Here is a 26927-nt window from a genome sequence, read left to right on the forward strand (position 1 = left end):
CTGCCCCCAAAGATTAGTCTAACTAGTTAGACCTTTAGTTGATTTTCCAGCTTCCTAGACATAGAAAGAATAAAAAACACTGAAAAATTTCTGCCAAGTTATACATGAAAACATTAAAGCTAACTAATATAATTGTCTAATTTAAAGAGTAACTAACCTGAGATGTACCTTGCTCCGATTAACATTACCATGCTACTCACTATAAAAAAGCCCAAAGGCAGACTACAGAAGATACTAGGGTCACCTGTGGTCATCCAAGCAGAAGAGAATTCCAGTCAAGCAAACCAAAAGAGAGACACATAATTACAATATTTGTGTTAAGAATCACAAGATAGCAAAACAAAATAAGCTATAAAAAATAGTATATTCATAAAAGCTAGCAAAGAGTTACTACTTCAAATCAAAAATATAATCAGTATTGAAGGCTTATGACAGTTAACAAACAATACAGATAGCATGCCACACAGCCAAGAACATAATACATATAGACCAACATTAGCCTTCCACTGGCAAAGCCAGAGAGAGCCTATGGATAACTTTTTGGGAGGCTGTTAATTTTAGCTTTCTTGATTCTTCCCCAAAAGATACTAAATGATCTATATAATTCTGTCCAAGTTCAAATTCTAGGTCCTTTGGCTATGAGAGAAGAGTTATATTAGTGTCCTAAGATGAATTTAAAACCCTATTTTTGCTAAAATATTAGTTTTATTTTTTAAATAGAATGTGGTATATAACAAAATGCATCTGACAATATATTTACTTTTTTCTTTTTCTTTTTTTTTTATTTTTTTTTGAGACAGAGTCTCACTCTGTCACCAGGCTGGAGTGCAATCTTAGTTCAATGAATTTCAGCCTCCTGGGTTCAAGGAATTCTTCTGCCTCAGCCTCCCGAGTAGCTGGGACTACAGGCATGTGCCACCAAGCCCAGCTAATTTTTGTATTTTTAGTAGAGACAGGGGTTTCACCATGTTGGTCAGGATGGTCTCGATCTCTTGACCTTGTGATCCACTGCCTCGGCCTCCCACAGTGCTGGGATTACAGGCATGAGCCACCACGCCCAGCCTCTGACAATACATTTTAAACACATATGAAATGTTAAAAATTGTTTACAAAGAATTCAAATATAGTCACAAACAAGAAAATAAATATGATTGCTTCAAAATTGGCAAACTGCTTTGGAACTTAAGGAAGCCTAATATTCTTCCCATGAGATAAGATACAGGTAGCAATTCTAATATCCTTTCAAGTATATTGAAATAGGATTCTATCTGTACTGCTATTATCATATAACTTATTAAACAGTTATACTGTTTAAGGATACTTAAAGGAATACAACTAGCATTTTATTAACTGATGATTACTATTCCAAGATTATTATACAGCTTAGAAACCCCCAAAATATTACATTTTTGAGTGTTTTTCATAAATCTATTTAAAAAACATTTTCAAACTGGCCTAAATCCACTGCAGCCTAACTGAAACAAAAACAAAATTCTTAAAAAAAATATAAAACTCTCTGGCCAGGCGCTGTGGCTCATGCCTATAATCCCAGCACTTTCGGAGGCCAAGGTGGGTGGATCACAAGGTCAGAAATTCAAGACCAGCCTGGCCAAGATGTTGAAACCCTGTCTCTACTAAAAATACAAAAATTAGCTGGGCAAGGTGGCGGGTGCCTATAATCCCAGCTACTTGGGAGGCAAGAGAATCATTTGAACCCAGGAGGCGGAGGTTGCAGTGAACCAAGATCGAATTGCACTCTAGCCTGGGCAACAGAGCAAGACTCTGTCTCAACAAACAAACAAACAAAATAAATAAAATTCTCAAAAAATCAAATTACTTTTATCATCAATGCTGATAGCAGAAATTGGAGCAATCATCTCTTTTTTTTTTCTGCTTGTTTTATCAATTTTTTCGTGGCATTTTAAATTCACTGATAGTAAGGTACACAAACAAGGGGAAAATGATCAGTTGATTTTGTGGGAATTTTGCAGTGAAAATTACATCCTCAACTGCTAGTGAGGAAAACTTCGTATGTGTGTGTAAGGCATGGGGTTGGAGAGAGGAAGACAGGAGGATTGTGCCATTTTAAAACATCCAACTAGTTAAAGAAATCATGTAACTCAATTTCTTAGAAGCAAATAATTAAGGGCAACTAGAAAAGAAGTCAGGGCTTACATCTGTTATATCTCACACAGCAAGTAGTACTGTGCTAGAAAAGTACTTATGATTGAGAAGTTTAATTGTAAAGGGGCTCTCAAAATTACAGTCTTAGCAAGAAAAACTTTGCCACCATCTTGGAAAAGGAAGCTAAGTCTCACAACAAAAGATACTAAGCTTACTTAGGAGAAAAACATCCAGGACTAAAAATACAGACCACAGTGATCTGTGGTAGTAGATGGTTCTGGAAGCTTCTCCTAAAAAACAGATACATTAAAAAAAAAACCAGATACATTAACTTTGGGGTTAGAAGGCAGGTATTATTTTATTTGTCAACTCTTCTCCATTAAAGTATACGCTTAAGCCAGGTGTGATGGCTCACACCTGTAATCCCAGCACTTTGGGAGTTGGGAGGCCGAGGCAGATGGATCACTTGAGGTCAGGAGTTCCAGACCAGCCTGGCCAACATGGTGAAACCCTGTCTCTACTAAAAATACAAAAAAATTAGCTGGGCATGTTGGTGGGCACCTGTAATCCCAGCTATTTGGGAGGCTGAGGCAGGAAAATCATTTGAATCTGGGAGGCAGAGGTTGCAGTGAGCCAAGATCATACCACTGCACTCTAGCCTCAGTGACAGAGTGAAAGTCTGTCTCAAAAAAAAAAGTATATGCTTCAATATAGTATTTGCCATTGTTCCATTCATTATGCTCCACATCTTGCATTTAGCAAAAAATAATAATATTATGCATCTTTAGGCTGTTTAAATCTAAATGGTTTACTTAAGCTCGTCACCTTCCTAAGTGTTGAAAGGTAGAATAGTCCACTATTTTTTCTGCTAAGAGCATTTCCCAATATATTTACAAGAGTTCTAATTTACTACGTTTGATATATTTCTTTCTTCCTCTCTGATTCCAAAGGAATTCCCATCATGTACTTGAAATCAGCCTAGGAAGTAGCAGAATATTTTCTGAAATTAATACAGGTTTCAGTTGGTTCAGGTCATAAAGACAGCCCCCCAAAAAGGTTAAGTAAGAGGAGAGTGAGAAAAAAATGAAGACTCTACTTGATTTTTTTTCCATTAAGAAGAAACTAGAAATAATTTTACTCTTGGAAGACTAAGTTGTCAATTGAAGTACCAGGAATAACCTAATAAGAAAAGATATGGCAGGATAGAGTCAAAGTATATATATCAACCTGAAAATTTACATTTTGTGTTTAGAACTTTAAAGTGTCTTCAAAATGTTAGAATCTCTGGACATATGATAATGCTTTTCTTCAGAGTAGCCTGGCTATATAAATGGCTAGATACTTAAATAACTAACATACTAAGAAAATGTGGTAATAATAAACAAAAACATTTTTACCACTTTCTGGAGATTGGGTTGTAACCCAACCCATTGACTTCATCACAGCTTTCTTCCACGTAGAATAACGAATTTCACTTTCTAGAATTAGAAGGTAGAAAAAACACATATGAGAAGTAATTTGCTGAGATATCCTAAATACCATACTTATGGTCACTCAACATTCTTGACAAATTATTGCACACATTAAACTGCAGTGGGGCTTTACCAGGACTCAGATTTGAAAGCACATGGTTGCTGGTGACTGCTAGTGACTGGAAGAGATGCTTGCTTGGAAGTTGGAGTGAAACAGGACACGGGGAGGCTGGGTGTGGTGGCTCATGCCTATAATCTCAGCACTTTGGGAGGGTGAAGAGGGAGAATTGCTTGAGCTCAAAAGTTCAAGACCAGCCTGAGCAATGTAAAACCCTGCCTGTAGAACCAGCTACCTGGGAGGCTGAAGCAGGAGGATAATTTGAGCCTGGGATGCGGAGGTTAGGGTGAGCTGAGATCACACCATTGCACTCTAGCTTGGGTGACAGAGTAAGACTAGATCTCAAAAACAAACAAACAAACAGACAAAAACAGGATAGGGGAAATTCAGCAGGGTAAAGGGAGACTGGCAGACAGACTGCGTGCTATGCAGACTAGGCCACTCACAAACAAGTGGTAATGAATTAGAAAGGGGAATCCCATTTGATATGTTTTCTCTTCTTTTTTGGGGAAAGGGTATGCTATAATGTGGGAAGATTAGAAGGAGATGTTTTTATTTTAGTCAGAGGATTTAACAAATACTGATTTCTCATAAGATTTGAGTTGATTACTGACACAGCCCCATTACCCCCAACCCCAGCATCTTAAAGCAAGATTTTTTAAAGGTGGAAATCCACAACATAAAGACTAAACAAAGATGAGCTTGACACTGTACTTCTAAGGATGCTGAACCACATAAGGGGCTACCTTTCTCTCAAGCCTCCCAGACTTTCCATAGCACCTGAACCCTGCATTACCCAGGAGACAAGGCTCAAGAATCACTCAGTTCAGAAAGTTTTCCAGTGCCCCATTTCTATCCCCCCTCTCTCTTTTCACACATACTCCAGGATGTCAGCCACCACAGTGAATTTTTATGGTTTTGTCTACTGCTTCTAATATACTTTAATCTTCTGAAGGGCAAAAGAAGATAAGAGGATAAGGCCTTACTTGGGCATGGTGACTCATGCCTATAATCCCAGTACTTTGGGAGGCCAAGGCGGGCTGATCACCTGAGGTCAGCAGTTCAAGACCAGCCTGGCTAACATGGTGAAATCCTATCTCTACTAAAAATACAAAAAAATTAGCTGGGCGTGGTGGCACGCGCCTGTAATCCCAGCTACTTGGGAGGCTGAGGCAGGAGAACCATTCAAAACCAGGAGGCGGAAGTTGCAGTGAGCCGAGATCGCGCCATTGCACTCCAGTTTGGGCAACAAGAGCAAAACTCTATCTCAAAAAAAGAAAAAAAAATAAAGAAAAGAAAAAAGAAAAGAAGATCAGGTCTTGTTCATCTCTATATCCCCACATCAATACAGTCTCTGGCCTATGGTTGGCTATAAACAACTGTTTGCTGGAAAAATGGACTATCTATATCTAGGTGCCCATTCGTTTATGGGGAGGAATGAGGGCTGGTGAGAGGGAGGACAATAGGGTATGCCTGATCCACTCCAGGCTAAGGCCTTCAACACCAGCAAAGATGGCTCTCCTAAGAGTAGAGATGGCTCTCTTGGCATAGAACTTCCTTGCTTCAAGAATAAGATTAGCATTTAGAGGCCATATATCGCTCTGGACATTATTTGCTTATTATAAAGTTGATTTTTTTTGAAAAGTAGAAAAATTTTTGAACTTCATATTTTATCCAGTATTGCAAAAGTTAAAAATGACAGAATATCAGATGTTGAAATGCATTTCTAAATCAAGGTATATGATATACTCTAACTATAAAATTACTAGTATTTTAAATCATTTTCATATATATTAAAAAATGAATAAAATTGAGAAACACTGGCACAGTCTCCCGGAAAACCAAACAAAAATCCTTATTCCCAATATCTCAAAATCCACTTTGATGCTTTTTTTTTTTTGGTAAGAGACAGGGGTCTCATTATGTTGCCTAGGCTGGACTTGAACTTCTGGGCCCAAGAGATCCTCCTGAGTAGCTTGGACTGTAGACACATATCACCATTCCCGGCTGATACTATTTTATGCATAGGTTTCTAAAAAGTTATAAAACCAATTCTAATATATAAAACCTTATTTTTCTAATCACACTTACTTTAAGAGATGCATCACTGCATTTTAGTAAAAGTGTTGACCATAGCTTGTGGCTTAGCATAGTTAGCACAGTGAATCACATTATCTAATGTTCACTTACTTAAATTGTTGCTGCCTTCATCAGGTTAGTCCTGCTGTGCTTAAAAATTACCAGAATGTCTCTTAACCCAGCTAATTTTGTCCTAAAGCTGGGCCACTGGCACCAAAGATGATCTGGTGTAGACATTAGGGGTGAGTGGATGATATATCTTCCATCTCACTTTAAAAAACGCCATTCTAACTAGCTACACCCGACAGTGTGGCAGTATCATTCTCCTACACTAAAGGACCATAAACAGTAAAAGTGAATAGTTTTTAAAAAGTGATTTTAGAAGTTCTTTTGATAAGAAGCAATTTCTGTCATTCACATTTATTCAGTAAAGCCCAATATGCTTAGTAGCTGAATCTGCAATGATAACATTTACAATTTTACTTGGTTCCTTAACTTTTAACTAAACAGAAAAACAAAACTCCCTTGCACTAACGTCGTTTTCACAGTATACCACTAAAACTTTCATTCTTTAAATGTACCCTCAGCATTAATCTGAGGTTCAAACCGCTCCATTGTGACAGCAGACAAATCCTCGGGTTCAAGACTCCATACGCCGACTCCTTCTGCAGCCCCTGCTGCCATGGCAGCACCCAGTGCAGTGGTTTCAGGCATCGAGGGCTTCACTGAGGGGAGAGAGTTCCATCAACACCTTTGTGGTTACATATGCCCAAAGAACTAGTTCTTCCACAAGAAACATTACTCCAGGAGTTTAAAGGAATGAAGACTTACTAACCTACTGGAATATACAGAATGTCTGCTTGTAGCTGCATAAGAATTTTGTTGCTGGTCATTCCTCCATCTACCTGCAAATGACTGAGTGGAATTCCACAGTCCCGATTCATGGCATCCAAAATCTTAAATAAACCAATGCAATTAATGCTATAACTCTATTTCATAGTAACATCTCTGAAAATGGCAATCCTCCACTCAAAAAGTCTCAAGAGCTTCCAAGAGCCTATGGAATAAACTGAGACTTCTTATACTGGTCTTCCAGGCCCTCTTTGATCTGGTCACAGCCAACCTTTTCTCTCACCACACCTCTGTATTCACCCTGATATTCAGCTAAGCTATACAACTCTATATTGCACACTGTTTTTCTGTCTTGATGCCTATGTTTGTGCTGTGTCCTTTGCCTAATGTGTATCACTCAACCTCTCCACAACCACAAAATTCCCAGTGCTTGACAGGGAACAGTAATTTAGAAGGTAATAACAGCTGGAAAAGGGGGAAACACCTACTTATATTTAGATTAGTATTTAGGCAGGCTTAATATTTATTAACTACATTTTCAGTACTAAATAATCTTGGGCAATAACATATAACTTAAGAGTGATAAAAGTGAACTAAGTACAAGAAAAGAGGCCCATATTCGTTACCTCTCGAGTTTGGAAACAAACAGCTTCTAATGCAGCAAAAGCAATATGGCATTTATTGGTGAACTGAGTGAGTCCACAGATTATCCTAAAAATACATAAAAAGATTTTCAGATTAGAATGGTATAAACAAATCAATCAACTTGAAATATCTCAAATATGAAAAGGTCAAATTTGGTAGACAGAAATGTTCAGGAAGAGAAAACTGGACATAATCATTAACTCAAAAGTCCTTATATTTCACAATTCTGCATTCATATATGAAAAAGTTCATGATGCATTTGAAGAGATGATGGCATCATAAAACTGAATCAATATTCATTATGATGATGTCCCTTCACTATACAACTTGCAGACACCTTGAAGATAAAAGATAATAACATGAATATGGATATGGCAGGGGTTACTGTCAGCTAATTCATAACTTCTTGGAGCTTAAAGCTTCTGAAATTATACTCTCCAAAAACAAAAGGTTTTCTCCAACACATTAAAATCATTTGAAAATAGATAAGAAACTAATTAGTTATTAACTGCTTTAGTAAATATATCAAGATCCCCCAAAGCACACCATATTTTCAATACTTACCCTCTTGCACTGGGCTCCCAATAAGGTGCATATAACCCTGAAAATGCTGGGACAAAGTAGCAGCCATAAGAAGTACCTACTTCTTTAGCAAGTTTTTCTAACATTAGAAAAAAAGGAAAAACAAAAATTACACAAATATTCTGTATTATTAAATAAGCATAACTATTTTAAAAATTAGAAAAATTAGAACAGGGATTTTGGTTTCCAATTTATTGGTAGAGCAAAATGTTGCTAACTACAGTAGTAGGGTAGGATCAACAAACATGAATTTATCCCACGTTAAATACCCCCCACTAAAATGTAGCCTAGCTCAAGAAATCAAGGAACCGCATTCATTTCTTTAAGGTATTCTAGCTCATTTCCACTATTTTTAAGGTTGCTGAATAGGAGATGAAAAAGTGGCCTCTAGTGTGTCCCTAATCTGAAATGTATTTCTGATTGTCTCACCTTCAGGCAAAATTAAACAAGTGGATGAAAGAGTGAGTAGGTAAGTTCAAACTAATTAGCTATAGACTGAAAATAGCCATAATAATACTTAAGTTAAAGCTCTTTCTCATCAGATAAATTTAACTCAACTTCTCTATCTACAGGTTCTGGCAATCTCCAGTGTTCGATTTTATACTTGGATAATTTTATGCCCTACATTGCCAGTTTATTAATAACCACCACTAATTATGTCAATTCCTTGTTTTATAAATCTTCACAAAATAGTCTTTTGTATAAGTCAAACTCATAATAGGGATCCATATAATTTATGGATTACATTTGGGGCAAAGCATAAGTATTTACAGATTGCAGAGATAAAACACTGAAATGTGTCATTTTTTAGATTTTTCTAACCTTTTGTTAGAACACACTTACCAATTTCTTCTGAGGTCTTTATAATTCCAAGATTGTCTCTTAGCCAGCGAATAACAGCACCAGCTATAGCTACAGAACCCTAAAGAAAAAAAGGAATCCAAGACAGAATATATTTTATTAGTACCAAAGGTTTTTATTGAGCTTATTTTCTGTTTATGACACAATCAGAAGGACTGAATTCAGTTTCCATTTTGGGACTCCCACAGATATGATAAACTTGGTCTTCTAATACAAACATAGTTTTGTCTAAGTCACTAATAAATGTTTTTCATGGGATGTGGGAAAAGAAGTGAGCCCTTCAGCACACCCTTGGATTTGTCCCCATAGATGGACATGGATCTGTTGATCAGTTTGCATCTTGAACAATTTTCTATCTATTGCTAAGCTACTGAGGTATGTTATCACTTAGAATATATTGCCATATTATCCATAAAATTATTGGGAAAGGCCACATTAAAAGTTTTTTCAAGTCTGTTTCCCATATCTAACAGTACAGGAAATCAAGAAAAAAAAACAAAGAAGCTAGCTAGTAAGTAATTTTTCTTTTCTTCTTCTTCTTTTTTTTTTTTTGAAATGGAGTTTTGCTCTTGTCTCTGGAGTGCAGCGGCGCGATCTCAGCTCACTGCAACCTCCGCCTCACAGGTGCAAGCGATTCTCCTGCCTCAGCCTCCTGAGTAGTTGGAATTACAGGCATGAGCTACTACACCCAGCAAATTTTTATATTTTTGGTAGAGGCGGGGTTTCAGCATGTTGGTCAGGCTGGTCTTGAACTCCTGACCTCACGATCTGCCTGTCTTGGCCTCCCAAAGTACTGGGATTACAGGTGTGAGCCACCACACCTGACCATAATTTTTCTTTAAAACAAAATTGCCTAGGAGCTATGGCAATAAGGATAAAAACATATTTCAGAATTGGATAAACTGGCTTTGAATACCAGTTCTAGTTCTTAATTGCTGTGTAATCTTAGGCAAGTTACTTAGGCTTTCTGAACCTCCATTTCTTCACCTATAAAAGGATGACTATGACAACACTTAACTAACTACTGTGAAGCTCAATATGAAAATATATGTGAAGGGTCTTAATAAATGTAAACATTGACTTCATTAATTTTTTTAATATTAAAAAGGTATCAGCCAAATACCACTTACTGATGAAGAGATAAAACACAGTATGTCTACACAATGGAGTACTATTGGACTATGAAAAGGAATGATGTCCTAATACATGCTACAACATGGATGAGCATTGAAAAAATTATGCAAAGTGAAAGAAGCCAGGCACAAGAGACCATATATTGTATGATTCCATTCATATGAAGTGTCTATAACAGACAAATCCATCGAGACAGAAAGTAGCTCAGTGGTTGCCTAGGGCTGGGAGATAGGGGGTGGTTATGGGGTTCTTTTTGAGGTGATGGCAATGTTCTAAAGTCAGATTGTGATGATGGTGGTAAAAATCTGTAAATATAGTATTACTATAAACCATTGGACTGTATACTTCAAAAGGGTAAATTGTGTGGAGTATGAATTATATCTCAATAAAGCTATTATAAAAAGGTCCTGAAGGCAAAAAAAAAGTATCAGCGCAAACCATGAGGAATTCCAAGAAAATTTTTTTAGCTCTGATATTTCATTCATCTAGATTATTAATGTAAATTACTTCCACAGAGTCACTCCAAACCAAATGTCAGTGATATTAAATGTAGGGACCTGTACCCAGTTCTATTAACTGAATTACAAATGGTCACACCTTCTTGTTGTCAGTTGTCAAGATGTAAGTAAACTACAGGATGAATATGCTGATATATTCCATCATTCACAGCTTCTATGAAAAGATACTATGTTGCTGCAAAGCTGTATAATGACAAAATTGTTCTGTTTATATTATATATGTAGAGATACATATAGTACTCTGTAACTCTACATATATAAAATGGCTTTTTAACCATAAAAAGTATTTGAGGAACAGATCTGACATAGCTGTGTAAATATGACAAGGCTTTAAAAATGGGACAAAAACAATTCAACGAATACCTTACAAGGGATTCTAACACACCTCATTCCCTGCCTTAAAAAGTTTTGTACTTCTTAAGTTTGATACATTTACATATTTAAGTACTTAGTGGGATCATCAAGAGAACTAAGTAAAATTTTGATTTAAAGAGACTCTCAAATTTTCTTTGGAAACAGATAATTCAGAGACAGCACCTGCCAAATACTAGTAAATATGTAAGATTTTCTAGACCAATGCCATCCAATAGAAAAAGAAAGTGAGTAACGTATGTAATTTACATTTTTGCCACATTAAAGAGGTAAAAGGAAGGTAAAATTAAGATTTTCTTTAACCCAATATATTAAAAATATAATTTCAACATGAAATCAATATTAAATTATTGAGATATTTTGTTTTTTTTGCGCTATCTTTGAAATCTAGTATGTACTGCACACTTCAAGCACATCTCAATTCAGACTAGGCACATTTCCAGTGCTCAGTAGCTGCATGTAGCCACGGCTGCCATGGGCAGCATAATTCTAGACCTAATTGAAAAACAAAAACAAAAACAGGTGTCCCTCCTCCTTTTACTCTCGAAGACACTGTCCTTAAACGGCATCTAACCAAGAAATGCATACATACTAGTTTTAGGCAAGTAGAGTTAAACTACGAATTTTTAGAAGCCACTGTGCTAGAAGTCTAGTAAAGTGATTTTGGGGCTCAACTGGTGGGACTTTATACTCCAGGAAACCAAATGCTGATATGCCTCATTTCCATTGAAAAAGATAGGATGTTACATGCTTACACCATATTTTTAAGAGGAAGCAATATGATTTTAGCAAAATGAAAATCAAGGTTTTGATTAGAGATAACTGGTTGAGAATATTATTTAGATTAAAACAAAAGAAAAAAAATACATAGTCACTGTTAAAGCTCCAGGAGATAACTGTTTTAATTTTTGTCATCAGGAATATATGGAAGCGTTTTGTTGTGATTGAAAATATAGATTCAATATAACACAATAAAAGTTAGATAAAAACACTTATCTGAAAGAAGTAAATAATTTTGCTGTCAGGATATAATACATGGTATGATTTAGCTTTTAAGGAAATTAATAAAAATGAGAGACACCTCTAAATTCACAAAAGACATGTGGTCTTCTGAATTCAGAGGTAGGAAATAAAATGGAAGATGGTATAATGCTTCAAAACTGGACAGGAAAAGAGTATAGCAACAAAAAACTACATTGATAAATAGAAGGTGACTGTCTACTTGTTATCAATTAAGTTACCATAAATTACATCCCAAGTGTGAAGATCCAGTACTTCAGTGCATCATCTACAAATTTGAATCAGCCCTTGTTCTATGTTATGACTCCCTGGAAAAGATGCATGCAAGCCTAATAGTTGTCCACTAAGGGAGATGCAATGAAAGCAAGAGGGTGTAAAGAATAATAAATTATAACAGGGCAAGAGGAATAAATTATTTTAAAACTAGACATGTAGCCTAGAAAGTACAAGGCTAAGAAATAGGCTATAGGAAGATTGAATTAAAAATAATCAAGTAGATCTGATGTAATGTCACAGCAGGCACACTTTTCTTCAAAAGCTCCTTAACATGAATGCCACTGCCACAAACAGTATAAAAATAAAGCAGGATATTTCAGGATGCAGTAGAATTGTAGCTTACAAGGCAGTTAGGGTGAAAATTGGTAAGTATGAAGAAAAATCATGTAAAATAAAGATTACCCTAAATTGCTTACAATCATCTATCAGGCATAGCAAACAGAGTTTTCTGTATACTACAGTACTATGTATCTATATGTATATAATTTATAGTGTAACTAATTTGTATATATTAGATTACAAATGCAGTGTCTAACTCTATAGCATTTTTAATCTCATAGAGAAAGGGAACAGAGTTGAATTGAGGCAACATTATTTTGAAATGTAATAGATTTCATTAATACTTCAGTAGTAAGTTGGGGAATTAAAATTAAAAGCATTTGGCTGGGCTTGGTGGCTCACGCCTGTAATCCCAGCACTTTGGGAGGCCGAGCCGGGCAGATCACCTGAGGTCCGGAGTTTGAGACCAGCCTGACAAATATGGAGAAACCCCATCTCTACTAAAATTACAAAATTAGCCAGGTGTGGTGGCGCATGCCTGTAATCCCAGCTACTCAGGAGGCTGAGGCAGGAGAATCGCTTGAACTTGGGAGGTAGAGGTTGCGATGAGCCAAGATCACTGCACTCCAGCCTGGGCAACAAGAGCAAAACTCCATCAAATAAATAAATAAAATTAAATAAAATAAAAAGCATTTATTGTTCAGAAAGTATACTTTTCAAGAAAGAACATTATAAAAGTTCATAAACAATGTTTACATGCTGTGGCAGATAGACTTGTAGTTAAGGTGGCTCCCATGATCCCTGCCTCCTGATGTTCACACCCTTGTGTAATCCCCTCCTCTTGAGTGTGGTGATATCTGTGACTTTCTTCCACCCAACAGTACATGTCAAAAGTGATAGGATATTTGTGGTGATGTGTACGTGCTTACATTACATGATTTATTTTGCCTGTCTTGCTGGATATATTCCCTCCCTTCCTGACTTTAAGGAAGCAGAGGGGCATTGGGGGTCCCTCATGTAGCAGGGAACTGCAGGTAGCCCTAGGAGCTGAGAGTGGCTTCCATCTGACAGGTAACAAGAAACTGAAGTCCTCAGTCCTATAACCACAAGGAACTGAATTTTGCCAATAACCTGAATGAGCCTGGAAGCAGATTAAACCTCAGATGACAGCACAGCCTCAGTCCACACCTTGACTGCAGCCCTGTGAGACTGTGAGCAGGGTATCCAGCTAAGCTGTGCCTGGATTCTGAACCCATGGGAACTGAGAAACAATAAATGTGTTGTTTACGCTACTTAAGTTTGTTGTAATCCTGTTACACAGCAATAGTTATCCACTACATAGGCTTATACCTAAAATTGGTATTTAGCTCAAGAAGGATGAAAAACTCTAAAAAGGAAATCTTAATGCCATAATCATAAGCCATACCAAAGAAGAGATAGGGGAAGAGACATTTAAAGAAACCAATGAGGTGATATAGGGAACCCTCTTTGAAGCTCATATTTAAAAAGAAGAAAAATGGTATAACATAGGATTCAGTATTTAAACAATATTTAATTGGTATATATTATCTGCCAGCCTGCTGGGATAGAGTGGTAAACAAGATAGACAAGTGATAAGTAAGCTCAATTTCATAATCATATTAAAATTTCCCAAAAGGATTTTTGTTTTGTGAAACAATATTTGGAAAAAGAAGAGGAACAAGGGAAAGGAGAAGCATGTCAGGCTTTAGTATCACCTGCCAGGGGCTTCAGGGAGAGAAAAAGAGTTCTCTTGGTGATGAAAAAGAAGACGCAGATGCTTAAATGAGCCGAAATAATGAGTTTCTACTGCAAAAATCCCCTTTGGTCTAACCACAGAGGATAACTGACACAATATAAAAGAGAAAACTGAAACAATACATGCTGACTCAAATACAGAATAACATCTATGTGGACAGACACGGAAATACATAACCAAACAGGACTGAAGCCACAAGCATGATGGCTTCTGATTTATTTTTCTATATGTGTCAGGGAGTGGAAGTGGTGGCTGGGAACTGGTTCCTACAGAAAGAAGAAAGGGGTCCAAAATGCTTTGTGCAAGACAAAGGAAATAGAATTTGGGTCAATGCTTGAAGCCAGGGGCTAGGTGGCGCTCTCTTACTTGTGTAGAGATGCTAGAAAAAAAAAAGCAACTGTGTATTTGCTGACTGAGGTTATGGCTTAATGCAAGACAAGGCTGGAAGTGACAATTCTAATCTATATGAAGAAATCCTATATTAAGAAATCCAACAAAACTTAATAGCTGGATTAGGGTTCATTCCCGTCTAACACATATTTTAAAAGACGTATGCTTTAAGTATTCAGAGATAAATTAGAAAATAACTTCCATTTTAAAAACAAACATGAAACTATGAATCAAAAGAAAAGAGAACTGAAACAAAATCAGGTAGATGTGAAAAATAACCAAACAAAAATCATATAAATGAAAATATTAGCCAGGCACAGTGGCTCACGCCTGCAATCCCAGCACTTTGGGAGGCCGAGGCAGGCGGATCATCTGAGGTTGGGAGTTCAAGACCAGCCTGACCAACATGCAGAAACCCTGTCTCTACTAAAAATACAAAATTAGCCAGGTGTAGTGGCTTATGCCTGTAATCCCAGTTACTCAGGATGCTGAGGCAGGAAAATCGCTTGAACCCAGGAGGCGGAGGTTGCAGTGAGCTGAGATCACACCATTCTACTCCAGCCTGGGCAACAAGAACAAAACTCAGTCTCAAAAAAAAAATAAATAAATAAATAAATAAAATAAATGAAAATATTAAATAAGATGAAAAATGCGATAGATGCGGTAAATGCTAGACAAGATAGAGATGATGAGTACATTAGCACTCCCCAACACTGATGGTAGGAGTATAACTTGCTACATCTACCATGAAAAATGGTTTGCATTATCTACTCAAAGTGAAGATACACACAATCTATGGGCTAGAAATTCTACTGCTACAGAAAGGTGAATACATTTACACCAGGAGACATATACAAAAATGTTCATAGCATTTTTCATAATAGCCAAATACTGAAAACAACTCGAATGTCATCAATAGCTGAATAAATTCTAATTTTCAATAATTTCATATGGCAACAAGAAGGAATGAAAACAACAGCTATATCTAATACTGTGGATGAATCTCACAAAAATCATGTTAAAAGAAGCCAGATCAAAAAATACATACTAAGTGAATCAGATATACAAGCACGTGCTCTCTCTCTCTTTTATCTTTTATATTTTATATTTTTAATATTTAAAACATTAAACACATGCAAAACTAAACTCTGGTGATCAGGGTTGTACATTTAAGTGTTAAATCTACAAAGAAAAGTAAAGAAGTGATTATGATAAAAGTCAGTTTATGTTTATCTCAGGGAGAGGAAGGAGGTTGTGATCTCAGGGCAAATAGAGGTTCTTGGGATTGGTAGCGTTCTAGGAACAAGTTATATGAGTCTTTATAATAATTTTTTGAGTTGTACATTGATATTTAATGCATTTGTCTGTATGTGTCTTCTATTTCACAATACAAAAAAAGCTTTTATGTTTTGTCTTGTTTGTTTTGAAGAGATAATTTGGAAATGGAAGATAGATACTGAGAAACTCACCAGGGACGCAGCACAGAGAAACAAAGAGATTAAAAAAATATAAAAGGGCAGTTAAGAGACATGGATGATGGGTTGAAAGGTTCCAATATTCATCCAATATCAATTCCAGAAGAGGATGGAGGTAATGGTAGAGGAGCAATATTTGAAGAGGTAATTGCTGAGAATTTTCCAGATCTGATGACAGACTTGGATCCAAGTACCTAACAGGATAAATAAAAATAAATCCAAACCCAGGCATATCACAGTAAAACTACAGAACATCAATGATAAAGAGATAATGTTAGAAACTCCCAGACAATAAACTAGATTATCTGCAAATGAACCACACATTGACAGCAGAGGTCTCATCAGCATCGAAAATGGCCAAAAGGGATGTGGGAAAAATAATTGTTAATGTAGGCTTTTATACTCATCCTCAGAGTGAGGGCAAAATAAAGACAAACCTAAAAAGAATAGGCTTACTATCCTACACTGTCAGTAAAAGAACTATAGAAGAAGGATGCCCCTCAGCAAAAAAAAAAAAAAAAAAAGAATTAAAAAAGAAAAAAAAAGTAGGTGGGAATAAAAAAGATGTGAGACCAAAGAAATGATACTGGACACAGAAATAGATAAAATAAGTCAATAAATACAATTTACTGTGGACTGCAAAGAAAACAGTAGTAATTATTGTATGTTTAAGAAAATGGGGGAAATGAAAGCTTTAGCAAAATAACACAATTGGTGATGGAGGTGGTAGGGTAAAATATTAGAGGTCCTCATCATGGTTGGGAGATTAAAAATATCAAACAATGACATATACTCTTAGAAAAATATACAGTTAAACAATATCTTAAAAATCATGCCGGGTACGGTGGCTGATGCCTGTAATCCCAGCACTTTGGGAGACCAAGGACGGCGAATCACCTGAGGTCAGGAGTTTGAGACCAGCCAGACCAACATGGAGAAACTCCGTCTCTACTAAAAATACAAAATCAAATGGGCGTGGTGGTGCACGCCTGTGATCCCAGCTACTCAGGAGGCTGAGGCTAGAGAATCACTTGAACCTGGGAGGCGGAGGTTGTGGTGAGTTGAGATTGTACCATTGCACTACTCCAACCTGGGCAACAAGAGCAAAGCTCTGTCTCAAACAAACAAACAAATAAACAAACAAACAACCTAAGGCTACACACAAAAGAAAACAAATCACCAAAATAAAAACATAGAAATGCATCTTATTGCTCCCAAATCAGCAGAGGAAGAATGAAAAAAGACTAAAAGACTGAAGATGGGTAGCTATAGTTTTAGGTTTTAAAGAGCATAAAGACTAAAATTTTCATATCTCCAACCTCTAAGCCTAACAACAATCCATCAGATGAAAGACAATATTATTAAATATATACTATGTAAACATTTACAAAAAAAAAAAGGAATTAGTATGACCAAGTGAAATTAGCATGATTTAACTGATAAAAAGTTTTACCAGTCTAGCATTATTCCCTACCCTTGTTTTTTGGTTTGGTTTAATTTAAATTTTTTAATGTTTGTTGATTGTAAAAACAATTAAGAAAACATAGAGAAAAAAATTCATATTAGTATGTGTATGTGTGTTGTTGTTGTGCTGAGACTGCTAGATTAGCAGATGAAGGAAGGGACATAAGCTAGATGCAGTGACAACAACACTGGACTTGGGAGACTGGAGCTCAGAACTTCCAGACTTACAAGAAAGGAAATGGTACAGCAGAGTGACCTAGGCATCAAGGCTTTCATGTCCAAGCATCTGGATCTGCATCCTGGATTTGCTACTTAATGCTATAAAAAGTTACTTGGCCAAGGGACTCCAATTTCACTTTTCTAATCTCAGTTTCCTCATGTGTAAAACAAGGGGATACGAGGGTATAACTAAGTATGTTGTCAGATGATCTAGTGTCCCTCTCAGCTTTTACAATTCTAAGCATCTAAAAGCATTACATAAATTGAAACAAAATCATAAAGCATATGCTTATTAAATCTCTAGATGAGACACAACTGAAAGAGTAACAGTAAAGAGTGAAAATGAATTCAGACTATATAGGAATAGGCTAAAATCACTATTATGAAATTAAACAGGAAAAAACAAAGACCTGAATTTAGATTTAACAAAAAAACTACACAAATACAGAACAGAGCAGACTTGGTTTGACAATGACTCATTTGAAAATGAGCTAGGTTTTTTAGCATATGCTCCCAGGGCCAATAATATGAAGGGGTTATTTGTCTAAATTAATGAACTCTCAGGCTAGAGGAGCAAAAGCAGTGCTTATGGTAGGAGAGGCACAAATCACCCTATTGATTGAGTGCAGGTCAGATTAGATGTAGAATATTATACTTCATTCTGGATGACATGAATTGCAATGCACCCAATGAAAGGAGCTCAAAACTATAAAGCATCCAGAAACCACGTGAGATCAAGGTATTGGGTCAGTTTACCCTGGAGGAGGAAGACCCAGAGAAACTGACCACAGCCTTCTAATGTTGGAACACTTTTGACAACCAATGTAGGTCCAAAGCTAGAGATGTTATTAAGAAGCAATTTTGGGTGCTGTCTTTAGACAGAAGTTGGATGGCTACTGGTAAGGAGACAGGAGAAGGCTTTTCATATTGGGTGGAGAGTTAAGACCGGGTAACCATTGTCCCTGAAGCCTGTCCTAGGTCTAAGGCATCTGTAATTCTAAAGCACTAATTAGCTGGGTGCAGTGGCTCACGCCTGTAATCCCAGCACTTTGGGAGGCCGAGGCGGGCGGATCACGAGGTCAGGAGATCAAGACCAGGGTGACCAACATGGTGAAACCCTGTCTCTACTAAAAATACAAAAATTAGCTGGGCGTGGTGGCACATGCCTGTAACCCCAGCTACTCAGGAGGCTGAGGCAGGAGAATCACTTGAACCCAGGAGGCGGATGTTACAGTGAGTTGAGATCGCGGCACTGCACTCCAGCCTGGGTGACAGAGTGAGACTCTGTCTCAAAAAAAAAGCATTAATTGCTTCCTGTGCAAGAAGAAAAAGAAAGCAGAATCATATTATTATTATATTATAGGTAACACTTACCAAGTGCATATTCTATGTGCATAGTGTTGTGCTATGCACTTTCCACAGAGGGAAAGTAGAGAGGGAGAAGGGTTGTAGGATTTTAAGTTCTGAGAAGTGTTAAGATACCTTTAATATACAGGCTAAGTTTTCACAATGCTTCCATCCATAGAAAAGGGGCTGGGGGTCGATATTATGATGCTTATGGGTTGGAAAAGGGAGAAAAAACATAAATAAACTAATATTCTTCATGCGCTAGGCATAATGACTAATAAAATATTTTAACTAACTAGAAGTCTTGAACTTGTCACCAAATTATCATCAGGCACTCTAAAACATGAGCCTCAATAAGTGTGCAGATCAACTGTATACTTGTGCATTATAAGGTAGCCAATTCAAAATTAATTATATAGAAATGCTTATTAGAAATGTATCTAATTTTATAAAAAGAATACTATTTCTTTGACTTTATAAATAAATGTTTCTAATATAAACTTACCATATCCTATGGGCTTAGGTTGGCATATTCCTACTATAACATACAAACACATTTGAAACAAATGTTTTGAGTGATAAGGGGCATAAATCTCCTCACTTTCTTTTCTATATCAAAATGTTAGGCTGGGCACAGTGGCTCATGCCTGTAATTCCAGCACTTTGGGAGGCTGAGGTGGGATCACGAGGTCAGGAGTTTGAGACCAGCCTGGCCAACATGGTGAAACCCTGTCTCTACTAAAAATACAAAAATTAGCTGGGTGTGGTGGCGCACACCTGTAATCCCAGCTACTCAGGAGGCTGAGGCAGAAGAATTGCTTGAACCCGGGAGGTGGAGATTGCAGCGAGCCGAGATCATGCCACTGCACTCCAGCCTGGGAGACAGAGCAAGACTCTGTCTCAAAAAAAAAAAAAAAAAAAAGTTACACAAAATTTATTTTTATGAGGAGACAAGTAAAGAGAGTCGTTCTGCCTTCTTGTGCCCAGGGGTTCTCTTTGGAACACTGAGGCATTTTATTTATAAAAACAAAGAATTTTCAAGATGAAAGAAATGTAAGAGAGCCCCTTAATCTAATTAAACTTTATAGAGATTTAAAAAAACCTTTACATTGTAGAGCTGTCAAGCAATATGCCTAAGGTGACACAATTAATTGGCATAAGAACTGAGGAACCAATATAATCAAGGTGACACCCAGATCAGTCTCAGGTTCCTTCCACTCAATCAAATGCCAAGAAAGCAGAATTTTTTGAGTCCTTTGTATGAAGAGTTACTAGAAAAGTGTTAGAAAACACTGAAATTTGCATTAGCTTTGAATGTTTGTCATATTATCCATATTGATTAAAAAGAACTTACTTCCAATGCATAATATACCGGTTTGTCTCTGCCAAGTTTGTAAGCCACTGTGGTGAGAAGGCCATGATCAGAAAATACACACTGTAGGAAAGGGAGAGAAAAAAAAAAGATTTCAGCAGTAGAAAATGAAAAGATAACATAAGAACATTTTTTTTAAAGTTAAAATGGTTAAAATGACATAGGTAAAAAAATAATGCAATCAATAAACCAATTTTTAAAAATAAATCTTTATAGGCAAAATGATCAGAATTAAAAACACATGGCCGGGCACAGTGGCTCATGTCTGTAATCCCAGCACTTTGGGAGGCTGAGGCAGGTGGATCACGAGGTCAGGAGTTCAAGACTAGCCTGACCAAGATGATGAAACTCCATCTCTACTAAAAATATGAAAATTAGCTGAGTGCAGTAACGGGCGCCTGTAATCCCAGCTACTCTGGAGGTTGAGACAGGAGAATCGCTTGAACTCAGGAGGCGGAGGGTGCAGTGAGCTGAGATCAATCCACTGCACTCTAGCTTGGGCAACAGAGCAAGACTCCTTAAAAAAAAAATTTTTTTTAAGCTGTATAAAAAGTTTATTCCTGGCTGGGCACGGTGGCTCACACCTGTAATCCCAGCACTTTGGGAGGCTGAGGCAGGTGGATCAGGAAGTCAGGAGTTCAAAACCAGCCTGGCCAGCACAGTGAAATCCCATCGCTACTAAAACTACAAAAATTAGCCAGGCACGGTGGCAGGCACTTGTAATCCCAGCTGCTCAAGAGGCTGAGGCAGGAGAATTGCTTGAACCTGGGCAGCAGACGTTGCAGTGAGCTTAGATTGTGCCACTGCACTCAGCCTCAGTGACAAAGTGAGACTTTGTCTCAAAAAAAAAGAAAATTATTCCTTATTTCAAATTAGAGTTGCATTAAGAATTTGACGTGGTCTCAGTCTAGATTTCCCACCAACACAATTAAAAACACACATATAAGATTCAAAGAACCTAAAATGGTTCTTATTAGAACCATTTAAATTTTGTATTAAGCTCTAAATTAAACCCTGATAAAGATTAAGTAAAAACTAATGACTAAAAGTAATTTAATAGCAAATTATGTCTAAGCATTATTTATATGAACTTAAAGACTTTTATCAATTTTTAAATTTTAAAAACCAACCTTATGGCCTGTATTACATAGTAAGAAACATCCTGTTCCATACCTATAGTTGAAGGGACAATGAATAGTAAGACAATTTTATTGAAAGCAAATAATGAAACATTAATAATACAAATGATCAAAACTGACATATAATTTAGTACAAAAAAGTCATTATATTATAATTTTAGAAAAGTTCCTAAAGTTAACAAAAATCATATATCTTCATGGAATAATGCTTTAGAAATCAGCCTAGAAGGAAATGTACTTGCAATCTTAATGGAAAAATGCAGGATAGTATTAGTGTTTAGTCAGTCATAGACCAGGGCTGTATTTATAAAAGACCACTGAATTACAAAAATTCTAAGTTATGTCATAGTGAAGCATCATGACTGACAGCCAGCTTAGCTGAGAAATACCACTCTTTTGGCAGGGTTGGGAGGCTAGATGCAGAGTGTGAAAGGGTGTAGCTGGACCAGCTGTGTGTAGCTTCCAAAGCATGGAAGAGAAGTCAATTTAAGGCCTATCTTTGATAATCAGAGCCTGAATGTAACATGGCTGATACGGAAGAACTGAATTTATTTTGTGGCAGCCTTACCATTATAAACTTTGGACTCTGCAGCAAGTCTGGCCCTTGGACATTAATAGGTAGTTTTGACTTGTGCCAGGCAGGTAAGTGGCCCAAACTGATACCCATAAGGGTCACAGAGGAACAGTTAGGCTGAGTTGGGGTAACAAGGTGACATTCTAGCAATTGAGAGATACGACAGGGCTCAGTCCAGGGGTTGGCAAAAGGATCCCAGAAGAAGGTACTACCGGTCAGCACTAACTCAACAGATCCCATCAGCTGCATTTTGATTGTGCAACAAACACAAAACCAAGGGAAATTGTTTTCTGACATTTTTCCAGGTACCATTGTTCTGAATAAGGATTAGCCTAGGATAGTCTAGCTCTTCTCACTCAAATATATTCTAGGTCTACTTGATGAGCAGGTGACAAATTCAAGGAGCATGGGACTAATAAATATCTAATTTTGTAAAGACACTTGTCAAATAACACTAGGTACAGGTAATACATTTACAAACTAAAACACAAAATCACTATACATTTTTATTGCCACACACTGAAAAAGCTATATATTTCAAGTTAATCTACTATGATAAATATTCATAAAAATGGAAGATAATTATCTATTTTGTGCTTTTTAAAGGAATTCTGTACCAATTTAGCATCTATATAAACACTATACTGAACAGTTGCATATGAGTCTTAAAGTGCAAAATTGATGAGAAGGCTCAAGGCACTTAATAAAAGTGAATTTTTAAGTGCATATACTTAATAAGCAATTAATGAATATTAGCAAATATGAAGACACTTCTTTGCCATTTAGGCCACAGCTTTTAAAGCAGTACATAGGAAAGCATTTTCCTCTTAAAATTTGTTGTTCTTTCTTCCCCGTCATCAAGCATATATGGAGCTTTCAGCATTTATGTGATCTACCTTGCCTTCCTCACTATACACTGTACTCACAGAACACTGTACTGTGTTCAAACATCCCAGAAAGATGTTTTACTTTTCTAACTTCTGCAAAGGTAAAGGTTGCTTGCTCTCCTTCATGACTATCAGTTCAGGACTGAGCAGCCCAGAGAGGTGTGACAAAGATGGCACACAGGGGCAGGGGGGTTTGCCGCGATAAAACTGTGAAGGAGGTCAAAAACTTTATCACACTCAGTCAGCACCCCAGGACAGATGAGACAGCTATCTTAGGTGCTCTTTCAGAAAAATAAAATTTAATGTTCAAATAATCAATTTTTTTTAGGTTCTAGAAAAACTGGAAAATACAGCTAAGCTAAAAGAAAAATCAGAATCATCCATAATTTCTCCCCCACCCTGAACCAGAGATGAGCTTTTCATTGAATTCTGAGCTGACTGTCATTTTCTCCCTGCTGAGGTTGGGTGAAATTAACTAAATTTTCAATCCCAATCTCTCTAACCTCTTAGGACTTAGTCTTGCCTATCACTTATCCCCCATTTATTTTACAACTTTCATCTGTTCTCTGCTCAGACTCCAAAGAAACATTCTCTGGTCTTACCATAACTTACAAACAAAATCAAACAAAATTCCCAATATGTTTCATAATCCTGTTAACCTCACAAACTATGTCCTTCTCTCACCATTCCTGTATGGCTGTATTTTTGCAAAGCACCTATCTTCGATTTTCTACCTGCTTACATCTCTTTTGACCATTTGCAAACAGGCTTCCATCTTGAGCGCTCTTGAAATTCACCAAATGAAGACCTAATTTCGATGTATAATGGTCCATTCTTGGTTCTCAGCCTCCATGACCTCTTAGTAGTGTTTTGTGTAACTGACCATGCCTCCCTCATAAATATCTCTACCCAGGATTTCCACGCTAATGAGTAACTTCAGGCTAGGTGCAGTGGCTCATCCCTATAATCCCAGTAGTGTGGGAGGCTTGAGGCAGTAGGATTGCTTGAGCCCAGGAGTTTGAGACAGCCTGAGCAATATAGTAAGATCTCATCTCTACAAAAAAATTAAAAATTAGCTGAGTGTAGTGGCATGCATCGGTAGTACCAGCTACTCAGGAGGCTGAGGTGGGAGGATCACTTGAGCCCAGGAGGTCAAGGCTGTAGTATACTGATATCTCATCACTGCACTCCAGCCTGGGGGACAGAGCAAGACCTTATCTCATATATATACACACACATATATATAACAAAAAATGAATAACTGCATTATTTTTCTGACTTCCCCATCCCAGTGCCTGCTACTTCTAAATATCTCCTTTACTTGTATATTTTTTCTTGGTAATTTCATCTACTTCTGTTGCTTCAAAACCCCCTCTATCTAGGGGAAATTCCATTTTTTTTTTTGAGGCAGTCTCACTCTCTCACCCAGGTTGGAGTGCAGTGATACAATCTTGTCTTACTGCAGTCTCCACCTCCCAAGTTCAAGCAATTCTCGTGCCTCAGCCTCCTGAGTAGCTGGGATTACAGGCACTTGCCACCACACCCAGCTAATTTTTGTATTTTTAGTAGAGACGGGGTTTTGCCATGTTGGCCAGACTGGTCTCGAACTCCTGACCTCAAGTGATCCACCTGCCTCGGCCTCCCAAAGTGTGGGGATTACAGGCATGAGCCACTGCACCTGGCCCAAAATTTCCACTGTTATACTGAACTTATTCCACATTTCCAAATGTGTGCAACATACAGTCTGCCAGTACCACAAACATGCTCTGAACAAAAATTCTACTCAGACCCTTTCCTTATATTGGCTAAGCATAACCATTGGGTCCAGGTACCTAGATTACATACCTACTTCCCTTCCCTTTCTCCTCTGCAGTGTCATGCACATCCACTCATGGTCTCCCTCTCTGTCCCCATCCTTCTGAGCCCATGTGCTCATTACCAGGATACTATAGTGGCTTCCTCCATGGCGTGTTGACCTCTAGTCTTTCCTCACTTTTACCCAAGACTGCTGTATTATAAACTGACAACTCCAGTCATCTCTGAACACCAGCTCATAAACCATCAAAAGTTTCCTACTGCCTATCAAGAAAAGCTCCTTCGCCTGAAATATAGGGCTTCACAACATGATCCTAGTCTTGTGTTTTTTGTCACTTCTCTACTTTGATGTTCTCTACATTCTCTAAACAAAGTCTTCTATTTCCCCATACATATCTTGTTCAATGTTTTCTGTATCCTCCAATACTGCTCATTTTTCAAAGTATCTCATTACTAAGATAATCTTTCATGATTTTTCTTTCCTCCCATTGAAACCCAACAGCTTTACTTTAAAGTTTCTCATGGCACATAACTTCTGATTTATATATGATTAAATGCATACTTGTGTTCTTTTCCCTCAGGAAGATAAATATGAGATCAAAGTTCTTACAATTTGCTATTTCCCTCTTCCAATCTGCAGTAGCTGCAGAGGTACTCAAACAAGTCCTCCCTAACTTAAATTCATCACTTAAGGATTTGGCTGATAATGTTAGAGGGGAGGGGAGTAGAGAAGAGGAAAAGCAGGCTATTGTATTGGGTATCTACCATGTGCTACACATACAGTTGTCCCTTGGTATCTGGTGGGGGTGGGGGGCATTGGTTCCAGGGTCCCCTACTGCCCCAACAGATACCAAAATCTAAGGATCCTCAAGTCCTTTGTATAAAATGGTGTCATATTTCATATTTACATGTAACCTACATATATCCTTCTCCTGTATATTTTAAATCATTTCTAGATTACTTATAATACCTAATACAATATGAATGTTATGTAAATAGTTGTAATACTGTATTTTAAAATTTGTATTTTTCTGTTGTATTGATAATTTTATGGGTTTTTTCCCTGAATATTTTTAATCCACAGATGTGAAACCTGCAGACACAGAGGATTGATTGTACTGTGCTAGGCACCTAAAATATAAATAACATTTGATTTACTAGCAATAGCGTTCCTGGCAGAGGGGGAAAGAAAGAGAAAAATAACCTAGTTTTCTATCTTATTTCTCTTGACTCTTGATTCAGCTGCCTGGAACCCAGATTCCAAGAATGTTTCCAGACTTGTACTGACTCAAATGCTCTTGGTCATGTAACCTTAGATTATCATGACCTGCAAAGAATGTCCACATTCCTCCTCCTCAAAAAATTCACACAAATAATGTCACACTTTCGCATGAGAGCCCCTGACCCTGCTAGACTACAAAAACGTTTCATCTAGAAATGTTACACATTCCATTATTCACAAAGGAAGAACTTAACCACTAAAGTTAAAATCGATGAGACATTTAGGAAATCCTCAAGAAAAGAACAATTAAATGTAGTCTCTTGCCAGTTGTATGGAAATCTTTTCCACACAGGAGGCAGTATACTACACAGGTTAAGAACCCTGGCTAAGGAATGAGATAGATCTAGGTGCAAATATTGCATCTCCCACTTACTAGTTGTGTGCTGTTGCATAAATTATTTTCTTTAATTCTCAGTTTCCTGATCTTTAAAATGGGAATGACAGGATCTGTATGTGGATGAAATTATATAATGTATTTAAAGCACATGGAGCATTATATGTAACACAATAGCCACTGGCTGAGCTTGAGTTATAATTATCAGTATTATTTCAGCTTTTGGGGCATATTCATTTTTGTTTATGAATACATATAATTGGCAGGTAGCTTTTTTAATATTTAAAAGATTACCTTTAAATAAGTATAGTGATTGGTGGAACAGAAAGAAAGAGTGCCAGATTCAGACTCAGAAGGTGTGGGCTTGAGATCTGATTCTGCTTTTGTGTCAAGGCTATGACCTTAGCAAGCACATAACCTCTTTGAACATCCATTTTCTCATCGTAAAGTGAGAGTCATCTTCTTATCACTCTTAGATATGGTGCTTGCCCCAGATTCTGCATGTGTGAGTAGTAAGAAG

The 26927-nt window shown here is 37.2% G+C and overlaps 1 protein-coding gene across 6 annotated transcripts in view; it reads right to left on the reverse strand.

Annotated features, from left to right (window-relative positions):
• Positions 1–26927, reverse strand: part of GK (glycerol kinase) — an 82014-nt gene that overhangs the window by 9826 nt on the left and 45261 nt on the right. For 5 of the 6 annotated variants that reach the window (XM_012448869.2, XM_012448867.2, XM_012448866.2 and 2 more), the window contains 9 exons: positions 21507–21549; positions 20359–20439; positions 8716–8794; positions 7855–7951; positions 7272–7356; positions 6629–6749; positions 6375–6518; positions 3522–3602; positions 158–244 (listed from right to left, as the gene is read on the reverse strand). In XM_012448869.2, coding sequence (XP_012304292.1) covers positions 158–244; positions 3522–3602; positions 6375–6518; positions 6629–6749; positions 7272–7356; positions 7855–7951; positions 8716–8794; positions 20359–20439; positions 21507–21549 — 818 coding nt within the window. The remainder of the gene's footprint in view (positions 1–157; positions 245–3521; positions 3603–6374; positions 6519–6628; positions 6750–7271; positions 7357–7854; positions 7952–8715; positions 8795–20358; positions 20440–21506; positions 21550–26927) is intronic. The other variant, XM_012448868.2, reaches the window with a different exon arrangement.

Source organism: Aotus nancymaae, unplaced genomic scaffold, assembly GCF_030222135.1.
Source record: "Aotus nancymaae isolate 86718 unplaced genomic scaffold, 86718_ANA_hifiasm-v0.15.2.pri h1tg000058l, whole genome shotgun sequence".
Classification (NCBI taxonomy): Eukaryota; Metazoa; Chordata; class Mammalia; order Primates; family Aotidae; genus Aotus; species Aotus nancymaae.